The sequence below is a fragment of the Mirounga leonina genome, unplaced genomic scaffold (genome assembly GCF_011800145.1).
Source record: "Mirounga leonina isolate KUSES-001 unplaced genomic scaffold, KU_Mleo_1.0 Mir_129, whole genome shotgun sequence".
Taxonomy (NCBI): Eukaryota; Metazoa; Chordata; class Mammalia; order Carnivora; family Phocidae; genus Mirounga; species Mirounga leonina.
In genome coordinates, this window is record NW_023270323.1 from 11,846,196 (window position 1) to 11,866,444 (window position 20,249).

Sequence of the window (20,249 nt, forward strand, 5' to 3'; positions counted from 1 at the left end):
AGAAGGATACGATCAGTGCCAGGAAACAGCACTGCACCTTTTATCATTTCTCCCATGATGCACCCTACTGACCACATGTCAACTGAAAACAAAAATGAAATGAAGATAAACAAGAAGATAGGAATAGAACAGCGAATAAGTGAAAACACTTGGCTACCCATGCCATAGAGCAATGGTCTGACCTTCCACTGACTGGCTCAGAGGCCAGTCTCATGATCATTAGTGTTTTAAAACAGCGAAATAGGGAGAACACAAGAATGTCAGGGCCCTCTCTGCTATGCAACTGAACTTACAGTGCCACTCAATGCTACTTAATGCATGATACTATCATTTTGCAATTATAATTCAATGATTAACTTAGTTTCTGATTTAAAAGGTCTAATTTGCATTCATCTACTAGAATCCTACTGTTTTGTACTGTAAATTATTCTAGATTGTCTTAATATGGGAAACATGCAAATGGTTTCTTTTTTATTCTTTCATATACCATATTTGAAAAAAAAAAAAAAAGCTGAGCTGCCAGCAACCTCAAAAGAAAGGGTTTCTTTTACAAAACACATTTACTCTTATTTATAAATATGAATAAATTTCTGGAAGTGAAATGCCAGTTCAAGAATGAATGTTTGAAATATGCTGGCCCAGTTTCATTGACTCCCATCAAAGGAGCGTGTTTCTAAACAGGAAGCCTTGTCTTATTCTTATAAACATGGTTGCTTTAAAATGGTAAGAAATACTGGCTTTCAAAATGGGATGGTTCAACATGAAATGAACATGATTTAAAGAGCTGACACTTCTCAGACTATGAATCCAAAGAAACTTGGAATTCAAGGTAAAATTACTATAGTTTCTCTGCTATTGCCAGTTATCATCCAGAACTTAAAACCAGTAAGCTAGGGCAGAGGGTACACAGGGAGGGGCAAAATGGGAAAAGGCGAAGCAAGAAAGTAAAATCTCTCTCTTTAACTATACTTGGTTACTCACGTGTTCCTATTGAAAAGTCAGAAAGAGAGATAGGTCATTCTTAAGGGGGAAGGTAACCTAGAAGAATAAAGGATGTTGAGGGGGAGCAAATAGGAAAAGGCATTAAAATAGCAGTACACCCTAATTTTGCTCCACTTACTCTTCAAATCACATTTTGTAATTTAGCAGTGACCTTAAAGAATTCCTCATGAGATTCTTTCCAATGTGAAAATCTCACTCAAAGTTTCCTTATGACTTAACACCTGAACAGAGTGATCACTGCAAAGAAATGGTTACAGCTTTGAAGGTGATAAGCAAACCAAGAGAAGCAAATTTGTTTTGCTTCCATTTTAGGAAAGCATGTGACATGCAAAAATATCAGGGAAAGATAGAGCAAACAGTTGTGCATCCCTTTATTATTAATGCATTTGTAATTATGGATAATATCTGTCTCACAAGATTTGGTATTGTGAGAATCTTTGATTAAAGGAAAAAAGAAAAAAGATCTCTGAAAATGCATTTGTTTTGGAATTGCAAGTTTTCTTATCATACTGTCCAAAGTGACCAGTCTAAGTTGCTATTTACAGTGTATCTATTTTTATAGATATTGTGGAAGACAAAGACAAAAAAATACAGGGAGATAAAAACTCAATAAGCAGGGTTTTCTCTTGCCTGTACCCATTCAAACACTTGGAAAAGGTGGCTTCTGCCACAAACAGAATCTGGGAGTATTTGTATCTGGGAGTTAGAAAGCATCTATTTCTGTTTTTTATTTAATGAAAAAAAAAGTCTCTTCTATATGATCTCTGGCAGATACTCATTTTTTCTGCTGCAGAACCAACCCCATTGCTTTTTAACTCTATAACCTTGGTCAAGGTACTTCATCTCTCTAAATATAAACTTCATCCTCTAAAATGTGGATGGTAAATAGTATTTATCATGTAAAATTTTTAAAAGAGATTTGAAAGGATTATGCCTGGTAAAGATCCTTGTACATTGCCTGGTACATAGTAAGTATGAATTATATATTGGAATTAAATATATTCTGGAAAGTTTTATTTATTTAACATTTGTTTAATATTATATTTAGATGCAATAAAGAGATCTTTCTAATGAGGGAAACTCACAGTACATTGGGTGATCTTTTCACTGTTAAAACCATTTAAAAAGGCATTCCACATATTCGATCACAGCTGTCTCTATGGAACTTCTTTCCATTATTTAAAAAGCAATTGCCCTGCTTCCTCATCTAAGTAATAATCTTAACTTATGTGAATATAGCCTATGATCCTTTGCCACTCCCTTCCTAAAACTGACAAATTTTCATCTTTCAGACTAAAATCCCTTGTCTTTCACTCCCTCATATATGCCTTTAAACAATGGCAATGACAATAACAACAGGTGATCTAAATGGAATCTTAGTCCTTATGTTGCTTCAGTCTCAAACAGTTCTAGACAGTTGTTGGTTTAATAATTGGTACGAATAATTGGCCTATCTTCCAGTTCTCCTTTGTGTGGCTCTGCTGGATATAGATATTTCAAAGTAAAAGGAAACCATTTTTTGGAAATGTATCTTCATGTCCGAACCCAAAATAGCCTTAATAGATCATAAAGCTTTTCATAAAAATAATGCAGAGATAAAAACCCTAGATCTGAACTACTGATTAATATAATGAATTCTGTTTTCTCTATTTTAAAGAACCTTTCTGAGTAACAATACCCTAGAAGCCTTTCCAATTTCTCATTCCCATTTAACCTTACCCATTATTCATTATTCCTACAGACTCTCCATGCTTATACCACCAAAGTGCTAAGCCTTGTGCCTAGAAATAATACACTCTATCATTATGAATTACAAACATGGAATATATGCACATTTATATGGATCTTCATATACTCAAGACAAGATTATTTCTCAAGATAAACTCATTGCACCAGATTTTGTGAATTATTCATCACAACTAAAACAGGAAATAGGTAATAAAAGAATCTGATACTAAATCTTGTTGGAACAGGGAGGTGGGGGTTGGTGGTAAGCCTTCTCCCAACTAATATACATATCGGCTTATTAGCAAGGAGACTAGATTATTTAATGAGATTTTCAAGATATTCCAATGAATACTAATCGTGCATAGACCTGAGAAGAAATCAGCAAATTCGATTACTGTTGAAAACTGGATTTTGATGCTTTCTGAGACTGCCTGATATAATATTTGGGTCTCTGTTAGAGTTTTGTACATTAATGCTGCCCAATGAGAATTCTGGTTGTTTTTATGATTCTGATTTATTATATTTTCTCTCCCATCATCAGTATCCCCATAGGCAGAAAGGAAATTCGTTTGCAATGGTGACACTCGGAAACTGAGGCATTTTCCCTAGAAGGGATGTTAAGTAAGTTTTGGTGTTACTAAATTATGGTGATTAATTTTCTAAGTGAGAAAATCTCAAGTGTCATCGTATCGTTTGTCAGGCATTAAATTATGCTAAGTTATCTTTTTTCCTGTTCTAGCCAAGAGATAGAAATGATATAACGTAGGCTCTGGCAGCGTAAATCTAAATAAAGAACGCATTCTATTGCTATTTCCACTTTCTGTCCAATGGCTTGGGTTGTAACCTACAGTGAAATATTTTTTGGACTATGTGAATTTCTATCTAGCAACCTGGCAAATGTCTCCCAATCTAGGAGATTGTGTGACTCTGGTAACACAACTGTGAGACCACATTGCTTTTCTCCCGCACCTAACTATATCTTTACTTGGCATAGGATTCAGACAATGTGCTTTGATAAATTTTCTTTCAAAGCATACCTCAAAATACAATAGCAAGAAGATTTCATATGATTTTCTAACATCGTAACACCATTTCTTTGGAAAGTTTGTTTCAAAAGTTATAAATTTAGATATTTAACAAGAGCATATTGTTTTAAACTTCAGTGGAAAAAATGGAATTATAAAAGAAACATATATATTTTGCACATGTAAATCTAAATAAGAAAAATAACATTTATGGAATGTTACATATTCTAATGCCAGGAAATCAAAGGAAGATTTTCTCCTTGAGGCTACCCATTCAACTTGCTTTTCTTGCTTTAGAACTTCTATGTCATTATATTATTAATTTTTAACCTTTATTTAAAACACTTTATATTTCTGATTTGCTTTTTTACAAAACAGAAAAAATCCATTGGAACTTACAGCAAAGCTGTAAAAACTTTTAGCTTCATATTAAATTACAAGTAAAACAATAGACTAATAAACTTACAAAATATTTTGCCATAAAAAAGACCTAAATAATTTTTTTATTGCACCAATGTTTTAAATGTCATCTTTCAAAATCCATGTAATTCTGTAGTGTATAGAAATAAGTAATTCGAAGAAATCCTAATGTTGAAAAATGTGTTTTCTTTAAACTCTTCCTTTCCCTTTTCATTGTTCTGATCAATAAACAGCAAACACCGGCTCCAGATGTCTCATAGTATTACCAGTGTTGGTATCTTCACTTCATTCTGTACATCAGGTTCCAGAAATATTTTAGTGAGTGGCAAACTTCATTTTTCTTTCTTTTTACTGTTGTCTAATTCACAGATAATTTTTGTTTCTCATCCTTTGATAGAAATTTTTTATTCTAGGTAGCCTTTTAGTTCTTTTCTTTTCTTTCTTTTTTTTTTTTTTATTTATCTAATTCAATTTGAAGGTTATTTGGGCTGGAGTGTCCCCAAACTAATTAACTTTATAACATAAATATTGTTTCTTAGCTTTGAGGGTATTTATAGGTATGTGCATGTGTGTAAAATTCTAATGTTTTATCACCACAGCAATCCTGTGAGATAGGGAGAAGAGGTATTTTATAAAGTAAATTAAAATTTAGGGGGGGTCACATGACCAAAGAGAACAGGACCAGAAGCCAGTTCTTGGAGCCCTATTCCAGTGTAAGTTTGACCTTCACTGGACTGCGGAAGGGAGAAAGAGTGTTGCACACAGTAGGTATCACTGTTCACGAACTCTGTCCTAAGGGCCACCTGGGGCCAGGACAGTTTCAGTGGAATATCATAGTAATGACTGAAGAATGTGTTTTATTGTTTGTAGTCTTCCCCCTCAATATTTCACTTCATTTACAAAAAAAAATCACTCAGGGGCGCCTGGGTGGCTCAGTTGGTTAAGCGACTGCCTTCAGCTCAGGTCATGATCCTGGAGTTCCTGGATCGAGTCCCGCATCGGGCTCCCTGCTCGGCAGGGAGTCTGCTTCTCCCTCTGACCCTCCCCCCTCTCATGTGCTCTCTCTCTCTCAGTCTCTCTCTGATAAATAAATAAAATCTTAAAAAAAAAAATTAAAAAAAAAAATCACTCAGTACGTTGCCTACAGAACTATAGAGGGATAGGGAAAAATAACATGCTTTTAAACTTTTCTGTATGCATTTCCAGGAGACAGGGAACTTCTGGGTAGTCCTAGTGGAGCTTTGTGAATGCTAGCGCTCAGTAGCTACTCTCTGAGACATCAAGGGGTCAAGGCCCAGCTCCTCAATTTCTTGCCTTCCGTTCCACCCTGGAAGTCCATCTTGGTTTGCTGCTCCCTTGCAATCTATCTCTCTGAACTCCTTTTATGACCATCATGCCTTATCCCGCCCTCTGGTGTACTCTGGCCTAGTCTCAACTTCCCGGGAGAGGGATTTTCCTCTTATAATCCTGTCCTCCTTCCATCTTTTTAGATCACTTCGATCTGGAGTTCCCACTCTAGTGATTCCTGTCTTACTGAGATTTTCTCAAAATAATAATAAAAGAGTAATAAACAAATTAATGGTGAAATATATTCTCTTAAACAAGTATAAAGAAATAAAGGTGAAAAGGCTTATTTTTTTTAATGTTAATGATCATCTGCAAAGTGCTTATGGGTATGAAAGAATGCCTGAAGTTTTACTTCACACCTTTATTTAAAGTCATAAATCATATATGGTTTGAGATAATACTGTATTACCTTAATATTAGGTAAAAGACTCAGACTATAGTAATGTATTAGTTGCAAAAGTTTATTAGAAAGTAAGCATGGTTATTTCAAAGAGGTAAAGAGTGAGAATATATTAGATGGATATAATAATCCACACCTCTAATTTTTATTCACTTTACTTTGATTATTCCTAATTTTAATGCTCAAGCTTAGAAAAGATATGACATTTATTAAATTTGAGGATGTTTTCTTTATTTATTCAAACATATTTTTGTCAAATCGTTTATCTGTTCCTTAATAACTTGGCTCCTTGGCAAGTTTATATGTATACACTTTTCATCCTAACTGAAATTTCTCATGTCTTCAGAGGGAAAAGAAAAAGGGGCTATTTTAGCAGTCTGATCCAGCCTTAACTGGAGATAATATACTTGAGGTCTAGCAATTTCAAATGAATGCAGTGTGCCTCTTTTTAATATCACCCAGGTCCAGGGAACTCTGGCCAAGAGCTCTAGATAAAGGACTTCACAGGCTTGCTCAAAGAAGCTGTTGCCATTTGAAGTAGAATGGAAGAAAAAAGGTAAAAAGAACATATCTAAAAGAAGTAGGCTTCAGGAAAGAATTTGTATTATATGAAAATTCTACTGGTATTATGAAATTTCAGTAATCAAGAATATGGCATGCCCTAGTTGAGGCTTGGGGTGCGGGAGGGAGTCAGTGACTAAATATCCCTTTAAAGAAAAACACAACTTCTAAGAAAGCATAACTTTACTATAAGTTATTGTTGAAGGAAACAAAATCTGAATGAAATGCAAAGTGACTGATACCTCTTTTATTATCGTTGGACTAAAGAAAATAATGGACCTCATATATTTACTGCTAACTTGAAATTTGTCATGGGCCGAAGAATTTTTAGTAATACTATATGTCAAAATATAGCCTATGAAATAGGTTTTAATCATAACACTGTAATAAAAATCGAGTGTGTAATAGTGTATGTTTGTATAATTAAACTATTCACACAATAAAAACAAATATTTTATAAATAATCCTTTGGATATTAAAAAATCAGCAAATTAATTAATGGAAAAGCAAATACATATATATGTATGTATTTTGCCAACACTTTCATACTCAAGAAACTAACCTGTGATATCATCTGGATCATATCAATAGCTAAGAAACCCACACAGTGTTTCTCAAAATGCAAAGACAGTTTTAATGCAGGCAAATAGCTAAAACTTCAGTCATCACTAATAATTTCATGAAATTTCCCAATTTGTCAAGGTGTTCTACTATTTTTGCTGTAGGTTCAGATTAAGAAAGAGAACATTATAAAGTTCTGTCGGAGAGAGGAATAATGTTGATTATGATGATAGAGTATTATCATATAATTTTTCAGCCTCAGAGAAATTTAATAGAAATTACTCTGAATAATTACAAGGGAAAGTCAAGGGAACTTATGATTGCTTTTTTTTTTATGTCTCTGAAGAATCTTGGAAGAAGTCAATTAGCATATGTTACACTTTGATATTACTTCCATTAAATGCTGGAATCATTTCAAATATGCTAAAATATTGGTATGATTCTTCTCTCCATAAATACTCCATCAACCCCGAAACTTGTATCTGATCATCACGGTTAGTGAAGTTAATTCAATGCTCTGATCTCTCGATTGTTGGTGGGAAGCTCTAATCATAAACTTATAATAACTTCATGTAAAGATTAATGAAACAATTCCACTCAAAAACACTGAGTACATGTAATCCATTCTTTATTAGGGATACTACAGTTTAATTTTTAAATGTGGTCATGACTTAAGACATTAAATTATAATTTTAATTATAAGTAAAATGAACTAAGGATTTAAATATAAATGGAAACATTTTTGGAAAGATGGCAGTTCTTCTAACATGATTTATCTGGAAATCATTTACTCCTATTTAAGTAAAATTTAACTTAAGCAAGATGTTTTCCACTATAAATGTCTTTACGTAACTTTTCCATTGACTTTTAAGTTTGTATGCAGGCTCATTATCATATATGGCAGTAGGCTATCAAAGACCATTATCTTATATGATCATCACCGAGATAAAGGAATACCGAATGCAAATCCTTATCACAATCTAAATTTTTGTGTTACAGTTTATTCAATTTCTAGGATCACTTTTATCAAGGATATATATTCTATGTATTGATTTTAGCACAATTTACTTTCAGTTCCAAATATTTTCCTGAAATAAACCATAATAAAAGGGAAAAAAGGCCTCCAAGAAAACAATCATTGGAAGAATAGAGAATTACCAATATGATGCTATTATTTTTGTTTGCCTTTTTTTCTGAAGGGTATTTTGGCTTTTTCTAATTTTATTTGCTTTTAAATTTAATACTGCTAAAATAGGATAAAAGTAATCCTGACAAATGAAGAGCTATATTAGATCTCAGAGAACCATGGCACATAGAAACAAGTGACCTATAACAACACCACACGAAAATGAGATATTCTGTGACTTTTTATCTTCCACTAACTAGTGCATTATAAAGATGTAGCTGTGCAACTTCATTTTGAGTACTGATTGAGAAGTTCCTTTTTTTTTGGTCTGAAATATGTTATACCCCAAAGAAAAAAGCATATACACATACATACATACACACACTTCTACTTTTATATGAAATCAGTACATTTACATATGAATGTGAATTATAATAGTGTTCAAATCAACTACCTTGGATATATAATTTATCCTCAAAATGTAAATAATTTAAAATAAAAGTAAAATGAACTATTATCATTTTAATATCAATATAAAAATTATTGAGATATTTTATATGCTTTCTTTTTATATCCTCAAAATCTAGTATGCATTTGCACATAAAATACATCTCAATTCAGACTAGTCATAATTTAAGTACTGAATAGCCACATGTGGTTAGTGGCTACCTAATGGACAGTATAGTTCTAGAAGATGTCATTACTCTTGCTTTACTATTGGAATTTAGAGAATATTTTACTGATATCCAGCAGAATAAATAAATACCTACATAAATGAGTGCTCATGGTGGTATAAACTTCTCATTGAGTCTACTAAATAACAACCATAATCTTTCTTATATAATAAAAGAGTTCCTTAATAGAGCTTTCTTATTAATCAGATACAATATTTAATAGAATTATGGACCACATATTTACTGGCAGTTTCTAAAAAAATTTCACATATAATAAATATACTGAACTCAATCTTGCATTATCACTGTTAAAGTTGGCAACTGTTGTACATAGATTTGCATGATTGTGTGTTAGCAGGGTATTTCTATATGTGTAAAGTATATTCTCTATTAATATGTAAACTTTATTACCTATATGTTACAAACACTAATATGTGACTTTGTTAGAGAATGAACTTTTTGTCATTTCAGAAATATGCCAGCTCATTTAATAATTCTAAATCATAGATATCTCTCCAAGAAATTCCTGATGGAATCTAGTACAGGACTTAGTGGTAGAACTCAAATAAACACTACTTCTTCAAATTCTAAATTTCACTGGAAAAGCAATTATCTGGGTCTCAGTCATATCTCCAAGCCTATTTTAAACCCAGCTAATCTCTGGCAATCTGCATAATAATTATGATTTTTAAATGTGGAAGTTCATGTTGTAAGGAGGATATGCTATATTGACCTATTTAAGACTGGATAGTGTCAAGTGTAATTCAAATCAATGAAACTCTAGAAAGAAGCTTAGGATGTCAGCAAGGAGAGAAATTATTATGCCTAAATGTTGTAGAAGCATAAAATGGTTTTAGAAAAAAGATGGAAAATACTTGCAAATAGTGACTTCTTTTGCTAATTATAAAGATAAAGATATTTTAATAATTTGGGGTTTGGTGACCTCTCTTATTTATGAAAAAAAAATAGCATTGCTATTTTGAGTTACAGACAAGAAAATAATTTAAAGAAAAAAAGCCCATTGAAATTTTAATTAAAACAAATCATTGCAGTAGGTAGATTCAGTACTGGTCAGATTATATAAATCATCACTTCGTTTTTCAATCACAATTATACCACTTACCCAACTTTTTGCTTCTATCTTTACTCTCCTGGTAAAATCATTATGTGTTTAAAGGGAGAGAGAACAAAACAGGTAAAGCTGCAGCAAAAGGTACAAGGATACAGTCCCTTCCTGGAAAGAGGATTTTGTGGCGAACCATTTCTCCCATAATGCATCCCACAGACCATATATCCACTAGAACAGGAGAGAGGGAAGTGAAGAAAAGGGAGGAAAGTAAAGTTAACTAAGATAATTGATCTCTGAAGGAGGAGGAAAAAGAACAGTTTGATTAGAAGGTACAATTTTTGTCTCCCACCAAAAGTCACCCCCAAATGAAAACCAGCACTGTAATATGACATTAACAATGTTTAGTATGAGAACTCAAATTAATTTTTAAAAATTACTTTATGGGTACCTTAGATTGCCTTTGTAGTGCCATAAAGCGGTGACATGGAAACACAGAAGCTACACCAAAATTATTTCCATAGCAGGCTGCGGCTAAAAGACATAGGGGTTTTTGACCATTTGCTGGATGTAGCAAAAATAATTTTAATCAACCTGGAGGGGTGGCTGTTTCCATTTTCTATTCCACTCAGTTATGTGGAATAGGGCAACAAGAGACTACTCTTTTGTTCTCTTTGGTTTTGTTTGTTTGTTTGGTTGGTTGGTTGGTTGGTTGGTTGGTTGGTTAGTTGGTTGGTTGGTTCAAAACAAGGTATATGCAAGCAAATCCAAGAAACTAGGGAACAGCTGAAACCGTGGTTTAAAGGCAGATGTATTGGAATCCCTGGTGTTCAGGACTTAGTTTTTCCTTCAGAAGTTATCCTTGTAAATAAACATCAGTTTTAGTTTCTATTTGAAGTATTTCAAGAATAAAGATATGATCAATTAACACATGTATAAAGGAGTCATCTGGGAGTAAAGCAAAAAAAAGTATGAAAGGTGTTCAAAAATTGTTCTATTTATTTGTTTGTTTGTTTTGTTTATTTCTCAATTGTCATACTCGTTAACCAAACATGTTCACCTTCTCTTACCAGTCTTTACCCTCTTCCAACTTGCTTTTTAGTAAGGACCAAGGGAACTTTGGGGCAAAAACATTAGGCTGAAATGCTCCTTGGGGAAGGAAGGCGGGGTAGGTGCACAGGACAGCTGGGCATGCCTGATGGAGGAACAAGCGGGTTCTTCTGCATGATAACCTTCCACTCATAGGCAAGAGGGCAGCACAAGGGTGCTAGTTATACCTTCACAGATCTAGAGAAGTGAAAACACTAAGGCAGTAACTTGCAACCTTTTCTGGTGAGGGAAGGAAAAGGGAAGAAATTACATGCATTTGTGCAGCTAAGATCCGTAACTCCATAATAGGCAAATTCAGACCCTACCCCCAGACCTCTGTAGAGCCTTGATTTCTTGATTTTTTTAAATTGGTTCCCCTTTGAATTTTTACAAATAACCTGTGAAAAATGTATACAAATATCTTCTTTTCCAAGTAAGTTATATGTGGTATTATACCTTGGGAAGAGGATTAGATTTGCCTATTCCAAGTTAAAAGGTAACAGAATCCTGCCATCGCTCTCCAAAGTGAACCTGACCTTCCTAAGAGCTGACTTCTCCCTTTCCTCTGCACAAATACACAGAAGTATTGGCCTTCTTCTAATCTGAAAGTACACAATGAAATTTTTTAAAACTTTGGTGGCCAGGGAATTTTCATAAAGTTACCCTTTAGCACCTGCACATAAAAATACACAGATAGTTATTTTTATAAAATTTATAAAAATAGACTGCTAGGAATTAAATAGAATAAAACATAAAATAACCATGCAAGGTACATTGATCATATATATACAATCCTAATTTAAAACTATTTTAATTCTTAAATTTATTAGATATATTTTTTAATATGCTACATTACTTGTTAGAGGTATTCTTTTCAAAATAATAAATGGCAATGCATTTAATAAGTGTTTTATAAAGTCTTTAATAAAATCAAATTGTAATACATTTTGAAGATTCTTTCGTTTCTTTTAAAATGTTCATGAATACTAGATTTTTTAATGAAATGAGTAATATAAAATTTAATATTTTCTCCATGATTTGGAATTTATAAAAATTTACTAGGTAATTGCTATCCTAAATATTACTCACAGAGCAATTTAAAGCATTAAAGAAACTCTTATCTAACTTGAACAATTTGGATTGTTCTAAATTGACTATTCTTTGAGCATTTGTAAGATTCTTGCTCAAAGGACTTATGACATCTTTTTGTCTTTTCCTAGGACTAGAGCCATCAATCTAAGATAGCCATGAAGCCAAATGGCTAAATGTAACAGACAGACTACTTCCTGTTTTCATACTCACTTTGAGCTAAGCTCCAACCCAAACAGCAATTTGTCTCAAAATCTACAGCATGTGTGCTAATCAATACCTGCTTGACTGTTTAATCAGATTCCATCCACAGTTCTTTTTGGCCATAACATGTTAGTGTTCTTGTAGTAAAGCTTACTTTAAGAAATATCCTTCACATTTTTTATGAGTGATTCTTCCTAGTATTATTTTTTAAAACCTTCTGAATATGAAAGTTGGCAGCCCTATTAAAAATATATATTCATATACATGAGAGAGAACATTGCCCTTGACCATCTAAAATGTATACACATTTTCTTCATGGTTTCTGTGGCTGCTATGCAGAAGCCTCCTTACCATTCTCCTTGTAGCCCATTCCCAGAATAACCTCGGGGGCTCTATAATAACGTGTAACCACATAAGGAGTCATCATGAAGCTTGTGCCTGCCGTCCTGGCTAGTCCAAAGTCGAGGATTTTCAATGTACAATCAGACTTGACTACAATGTTACTTGGTTTTAAATCCTGACGGTAGGAACAAGAGAAGAAATTAAAAGCCAGCAGCAAATGGAACATATGATTTCTATCTACTCAATCAATATGGCAGTCTTGCAATAGTACAGAGAGGGCCCCCCTTGACTGCAAAGCCCTATATGAAGCAAATGATTACTGCCCCAAAGAAGTTTACAATGGTTTTTTGATATTTTTAAGATATCTTCAAAAACTTCTTAAGCCCAGAAGAGAATTGGACTATGAATTTTACAATTTAGGATCATCTTGGGAAGAGGTTTTAGAATAAATAACATGTCATTTATTGTCATCTGTTAGGTTTTTCCTTGTGGCAACATAAACCTTTCAGCTTATTTTTCATTTCTAGGCCTGACAGAAGAGCAGATCAGGGCAGCTGTCTTAATGCTGCCAGAAACAAGCTGTGGAAACGAACAGTCTTATTCCAGCTACACATATGACCTCTGCCAATCAAGGGGCTAGAAAACATGAGGCTTCTCAGAAGTGGACTCTCAAAGAGCTGAAACAAAATGCAAACAAAATCAGCTACAGTGTAGCTAAAATTTTCTTCTATACATTAGTGGACTTTGTGTTAATTCTATTTTAAAAGAAATGAAGGGGCGCCTGGGTGGCTGAGTCATTAAGCGTCTGCCTTCGGCTCAGGTCATGGTCCCAGGGTCCTGGGATCGAGCCCCGCATCGGGCTCCCTGCTCAGCGGGAAGCCTGCTTCTCCCTCTCCCACTCCCCCTGCTTGTGTTCCCTCTCTCACTGTGTGTCTCTCTGTCAAATAAATAAATAAAATCTTTAAAAGAAATGAAGAAGTACATTATATTCAACCTACCCTTCCTACATAAAGAAAATAACCTACAATTGCTCTTTCTCTTCTCCAAAAACACCTTAATTATAATTCTGGAGAGGGTATTCTTACCCTGTGAATAATTCCAGCAGAGTGAAGGTGCTTGATGCCACACAACATTTGGTATAGCAGGTAAGACATTCGTTCATGGTCTAATTCCATCTGAATCACCTGACACAAGTTGGCATCCATCAGTTCCATTACTAAGTAACTGGAAGGTAAATCCACAAGGTTAGTTCCAAATCACAAGATCTGTGAAGTCCTTCAAAGAGGTCAGAATCCCCGCCTAAATATGTAAGTCTTCCAAACTTCCCAGCTCTACCTTTGACTCAATTAACATGTTAGCCATGGTAACTCTACCACAAGGTGACTAGCAGAAGCAGCATTTATTAGTGTGTGGTTCCTGCCCATATGTTTTCTTTTTTCTCCCTGCCCCTATATTTTCTACCTTCATCTTGTCCTCACTTTTCCCTGAATTCCCTGAGTTCTTTCTTGAGTATTATGATTACAAATAAGAAAAAAAATCAGAATAGCCTCTTCTATTAAATGCAATGTATCGGTGTCAAATAAGACAACGTACTAGGATCCACTTCCTCTCCTCTGTTAATGTCACTATACTTTTAGATAGATTATTTTTGCACAAAATCAAAGGCACCACAGAAACAGAGATAAAGATTTTAAGATGATTTTTAACATATCCCTCTTATAATTTATTTCTCAAAGTGAATAGATTCATCCTAGAAAGCTCACAGAGTCAATTGATAATAAAAAATACATAATAAATAATAAGTCTTCTCTAATTGAACCAAGAACATTGGACAATAAAGCACAAGCACCGGAAGGCCAGAAAGATGCAGAAGTGTCTTTCCAGGAAGTAACACCAGAAACAGAACCTTCTGTCCTATCACCAGATCCCTTTCATTTACTGTTAGCTCTTATCTCCCTTTAATCTCTACAAGGGATTTCATCCATTGATTTTGTCAATTTCCCTTGAGTTTTTTGAGTGCTGTGTTCTCTCTTCCTTCATGAGTTTTGTTACTTACACATCTTGGAATTCCTCCAATGTTTTCTGGGGTGTGAAGACATTTAATAAACTAATAATCTGGAAAAGAAACAGTGGAAGAGACAGAGGAAGGAGAGAAAGAAAAAAGGAGAGAACAAATTATTCAAAAAGCATATTTAAACAAGTGTTTAACCCAACTCAAAGTCATACACTAGTGTTATGGTAGAAATAGAAAAGTTGGAAAAAAATTTCTAGAACTGTCTCACAGAACATAGAAAAGTGTATTCAGAAAGGACACATGATATATGTCTTCAGGTTAAATATAATTAAAAAGCTCAAATTCTTAGGCAGAAGGAAGAGTCAAAGAAGATATATAATTGAGATATTGCTTTAGAGTGTGATCCTCCTTGGTAGAATACAGAGTTGTAATGTAATTAATAAGCAAAAAAAGAAGAAAAGCCATGTAAGAAAAATGGGCAGCAGCAAAATACCCAACAAGATGTAGCAAGGTCATGTTTTTCCTCCAAATGAACAAGGTAGTGCTCTAATTTGAGATTTTTTTGTCTGTTGCTACTTTAGTTTTTTGGCTTCTATTTCACACACAAATATTATTTAAACTAATGCTATAATGATATGTTAGGAAAAGGTATATGCTAGATGATATCAATAATAAATTTAGTGGAAAATGTATTTTAAAAGTTATCGAAATTTTGTTTCTTAAATTTTTTGTTTCCTGCTTTGGTTATTTTATATATTAAGTAGCAAAGAAGTTTACCTTCTAGCATAAGTAAATTAAAAAAAAAAAAACTCTGTCACATTACCAAATATACTGCGTACATAGAAAACTCAAGATGTTCTTTCAGCTAAATATTCTCTACTAATGTGCCAGTAGGAAATAAAAATAAAAAATTTGGATAACAATCTTCTACTCACAGGATAGATGCAACAATTTCACAAAAACTGGGTAAGTACAAGTTTCAGATTTAAACATCTTTAAACTATGAATTAATAAATTTTAGTAAATTTTGTAAGTGATATGGAAACATATGAAGTGATTTTAAATATCTGAGAAATGCAGTCAAGTCTAGGGAATGCTTTAGGCCACATGTAGCTTTCATTTGTTGAGGAATTATTGACAAAAAAAATTACAAGGCCATGCAATATGTTTACATATATATTATATACACACAATGTATATATGGCAATAGTGATATTAAGAAAACCATGGGGTTGGAGGGATGGGGTGACTGGGTGATAGACACTGGGGAGGGTATGTGCTCTGGTAAGTGCTGTGAATTGTGCAAGACTGTTGAATCTCAGATCTGTACCTCTGAAACAAATAATGCAATATATGTTAAGGAAAAAAAAAGAAGAAGAAGGTGGTAGCGGGAGGGGAGGAGTGAAGCAGGGGAAATCGGAGGGGTAGATGAACCATGAGAGACGATGGACTCTGAAAGACAAACTGAGCGTTCTAGAGGGGAGGGGGGTGGGAGGATGGGTTAGCCTGGTGGTGGGTATTGAGGAGGGCACATTCTGCATGGAGCACTGGGTGTTATGCACAAACAATGAATCATGGAACACTTCATCTAAAACTAATGATGTAATGTATGGGGATTAACATAAGAATAAAAAAAATAAATATTAAAAAAAAAGAAAGAAAGAAACACAGCATCACAGGTATTTCCGTTTTGGTTCAACAATTTCATGCAGGAATCTAATTCAGTTCCTTTATTCCAGCATCTTAAAATACAGATGTGAAGCAATGTTTGTCCTGGCCCCACAATCACATTAGCTATCACTTCCTAGAATTAAGCATTCATTTTCTAAATGGATTCTCTTCTCTATTATTAAAGATTTAGTTGGGATTACTTCACTGTTTTACTTTACTTTCCACAGCATTTACAGAGTTCTACACTCTGACTGCTTTTACTTAGTATTAGAAGTACTAATGTGGGACTTACATTTGGTTTTAAGTGAACTTCCTCTCTGTTAACAAGTTCCAGAAATTTATTTCCATAGACATACACCACATGCACATGGACATACACACATAAAAGGGGGGAGCAGGTAGAAAGCCACTTAGAGATAATCCTTTCAATTGGGAACTTCTTTTTAGGTATCATAAATGTGAACCTCCACATTTCAGTCAAGAACAGGGAGTATGATTCCCTCAAATTCGCCAAGTACATGGGAATTTCTCTACAATGTATTTATTGCATTATGGGGGTTGGAAGGAAGACCAGGGAAATATAAATATATGAAAACACAAGCTATCAAAATTTCCCATACAGTTGCTTCATCGCTTGCATCTATCCATTTTCCTTTGCCCATGGGATTTCTCATTTCTCTGCTATCTTAAAAATAGATTGCATTGGCCATGTGGTTAATCTCGTTCCTGCCTTTATTTAACATAGTGAAAGAACAAACTGCTTTAGTAAAATGACTTTTCTTATGAATCATCCTTTCCATCATTTATATATTCTTTTTTAGAAGTACCATGTTCTTTGCATGGCCAAATTAGAGATAGGTACATACTTCATAAAATTTACCTCTTTAGTGAGACCCTTCCTGCTCAATCTGTTTTAAAAAAGTAAACCCACCCACCCAGCACTGACCAGAATAATTTTCCTTCTTCACTTTGTTTTCCCTAATTGTGCTTATCACTATCTGACATTCTCTACATTTGCCTGTTTTTCAGATGGTCTTTTTCTCTCACCCAGTACAACATTAGCTCCACATGGCCAGGGATTAGTCTCTGTTATCTCCACTACTGTAATCTTAGCATCAGATCTATACATGGGGCACATTTCATTTATTTAACAAATATGTGTCAAATGGCTGAATCACAAAGTCATTGGAATAATAGAGGAAAAGAGAAACACTGTCACTGGAGAAACAATCCACATATTTGTATTTCAAATATCTTCCAACTAAACTCTCATACATACATTTGCTTCTTCTTAGTGAGAGATGGTTAGCCTCATGACAAATTCACTTGTTTATAAAACTGCACTGATAATTTCATATATCCTGTGTGATTTTCATGCTTGAGAAAAACTTTGCAGGGAGTTATGACAGCTATTGTTATAGTTTTATTATAATAATTTATCATTGATTTTCATTATATATTTATATGTAATAAATTATATGCACTATATTTATAAATTCTTTATTAATAATAGCTATTATTGAAATAACGAATTCTCTCTCATGTAGCCTTACTAAGAATGGGAGCATAGAAAGAATTCCAGAAGCCTTTGTCTGCCGTGGAAGAAGCTTATACCCTGAAGTTGAAGAAAGTCCTATAATGGTATACCCCACTTAGTTGCCATGAGAAATGCTCTTGATGATCCTGTCCTGATGTGCTTTGCAGATATGTTCCTGCACATAGGCCCAACCTGACAAAAAAACAAGATGCTGAAGCACAGTGAACATCTGAAGGCCACCGCCAGACTATAGCTAAAAGAAAAAGGGGATAAAAATTTTCACCTGCTAATAATTAAATTCAAATTACAAAGAAATATAGTGTTCTGTAGGATATTTTTTGGCTTTGTATTTGTTTGCTTTTTATTACTTTGGAAAAAGTATGAAGCTCTCTGGTTAATTTGGAGCAAGATAACCAAATATGGTTAATTTCAGAGCAGGAAATATCTATTAAATTTATCCCCTCTTACACCATATGGTTTTTAGATGAGTTTTAAGTAGAAAGCTATCATGAGGACAATGAAATCAAATGTAGCATATGAAGGATAAACAATTTTAACAGGCAGAAATGACAAAGTAAAGAAAGCCGTTCCTATTCAAGTTGGCACATGGATTTTCTTTCTCCAATCTCACAACCTCCCACTGCCAGAGGTTTAAAAAAAACAACTTACGTTTTTATGGTTCACACACTTCATGAGGACCAGCTCCCGGTAAGCTCTCTTGGCATGCGTTTGGTTCTGAAAGGGTCTGCTGAGCTTCTTAATGGCCACATTTCTGTCAAGAACAGCATCATACGCAGCACTGCAGAGATCCAAGAGCAATCCAGAATTAGGAACAAAGAAGCCCTTAGAATTTCTGCCTACTGATATGGGTAAAGAAAATACTATTTTGGAATCCTACTCTGATACTTCCTCCTCAGGTCACATGCCAATCAGGCTGTAAATAAAGATCCAGAAGTTACTAGTATCAAACCATTCTACTTGCTAGGAAAAGCAAAAAAGAAGAGTATCTTGCCAAAAAACCTCAGCATATAATTGCCTCCTTGAGTGGGAGACAAAAGAAAAAAAGAAAAGTGCTCTACTTTCTACTGGTCCAGCCACGTGAATGTGGCAAGTCATTTAATCTCTCTGAGCTTGAATTTCTCATCTAATAATATGTGATATTTAGGTTTTCTCTAGCTATAAAACTCCATTGTCTTTTGGTTATATTAAGTGAACATTATTCTTTCCCATTTACAGGAACCAGATTTTAAGGTATGACATTCATTGCCATGAATGTACATGTTGGTTGATGCTGAAGTGTGCACACTAACAATAACAAAGCTCAAAATAAGGAATGCAATCAAAGGGTTTTTAGAAGCATAAATAAGTGCATTTAAATACAGAGATGGAAATGAATGCTACTAACATTTGAAGCTTTCAAACTATTTGAGAGTGAAAATTAACTATACTTTGGAAAGAAATCCATATACAGTACTGTTTCTCCCACACACAGAATACATGGGTCTGGGGATCAAATAAGGAAGTGAGTCTCCTCTTTGCATTATACCTAATGACTCATTCACAGATTTTCTGCACCCCCTTCCCTACATCTTCAGATGGTTTTGGATTTTGTCTTAATTGCCAGGAAGGAATGCAGCAATCAGTGTCCCCTACAGTTGATCTACTGAATTGGAAGTGGCATTAACCATTCAGTGTTCATGCCACTAAACTAAAAGATCAAAAAGGGGTTACTGTGTTGTAAGATAATGATAGACTAGCAGGATAAGTTTGGACAAGGTCTTATAGTTCATCTGGTCCCTGCCTCCTTTTAATACTAATTCTTCCATTTAATACTTATTCTCCTCCAAAATATCTCCATAAAATGTTTGGCCAGTCTCTGCTTGAACATCTCCAAAAACATGATATATTACTATTGAGGCAGCTCATTATGTTGTTGAGAGTTAGAAATGTCATCATTCTAATAAGCAAAGTTGTCTCTGTGGTTTCTACTGACTTTCTCTGCCTACCAGAGTAACTCTCGAAATAAGAGTATCCACTTTTCCATTATGGTAAATGCATAATATCTGAAATCCATTAAGGGACTAAAAACAATCCTTGGCCTAATCTATAAGCAAGTACCCAATACCTCTTGGCTTTTCTTATTTTTCCCCTAAGTCTTTTCTTTCTCAAGCTAAATATCACCAGTGTCCTACCACCATTTGTCAGAATGTGATTTCAGGTCCTATCACCATCTGGTCAGTTTCCTCTGAATATGTTCCAGTCTGTTGATATCTGAAAATGTGGATCCTGAACTAAATAAACATTGCTAGTCTAGGCATGGAGTGTCACTGAAGATTAGGGTAGAGCTGTCAACTTCTTCGTTCATTCACTAGCTCCTTCACTCTGTTGACACA

The 20,249-nt window shown here is 34.2% G+C and overlaps 1 protein-coding gene across 2 annotated transcripts in view; it reads right to left on the reverse strand.

The window, feature by feature from the left end:
• LOC118010368 (mitogen-activated protein kinase 10) overlaps positions 1–20,249 on the reverse strand; it is an 89,532-nt gene that overhangs the window by 13,982 nt on the left and 55,301 nt on the right. The window contains exons 2-6 of one of the 2 annotated variants that reach the window (XM_035004593.1): positions 18,526–18,655; positions 14,691–14,749; positions 13,720–13,858; positions 12,644–12,809; positions 11–82 (exon numbers count right to left, since the gene is read on the reverse strand). In XM_035004593.1, the coding sequence (XP_034860484.1) occupies positions 11–82; positions 12,644–12,809; positions 13,720–13,858; positions 14,691–14,749; positions 18,526–18,655 (566 nt within the window). Of the gene's footprint in view, positions 1–10; positions 83–10,069; positions 10,142–12,643; positions 12,810–13,719; positions 13,859–14,690; positions 14,750–18,525; positions 18,656–20,249 lie in introns of both variants that reach the window. The other variant, XM_035004592.1, reaches the window with a different exon arrangement.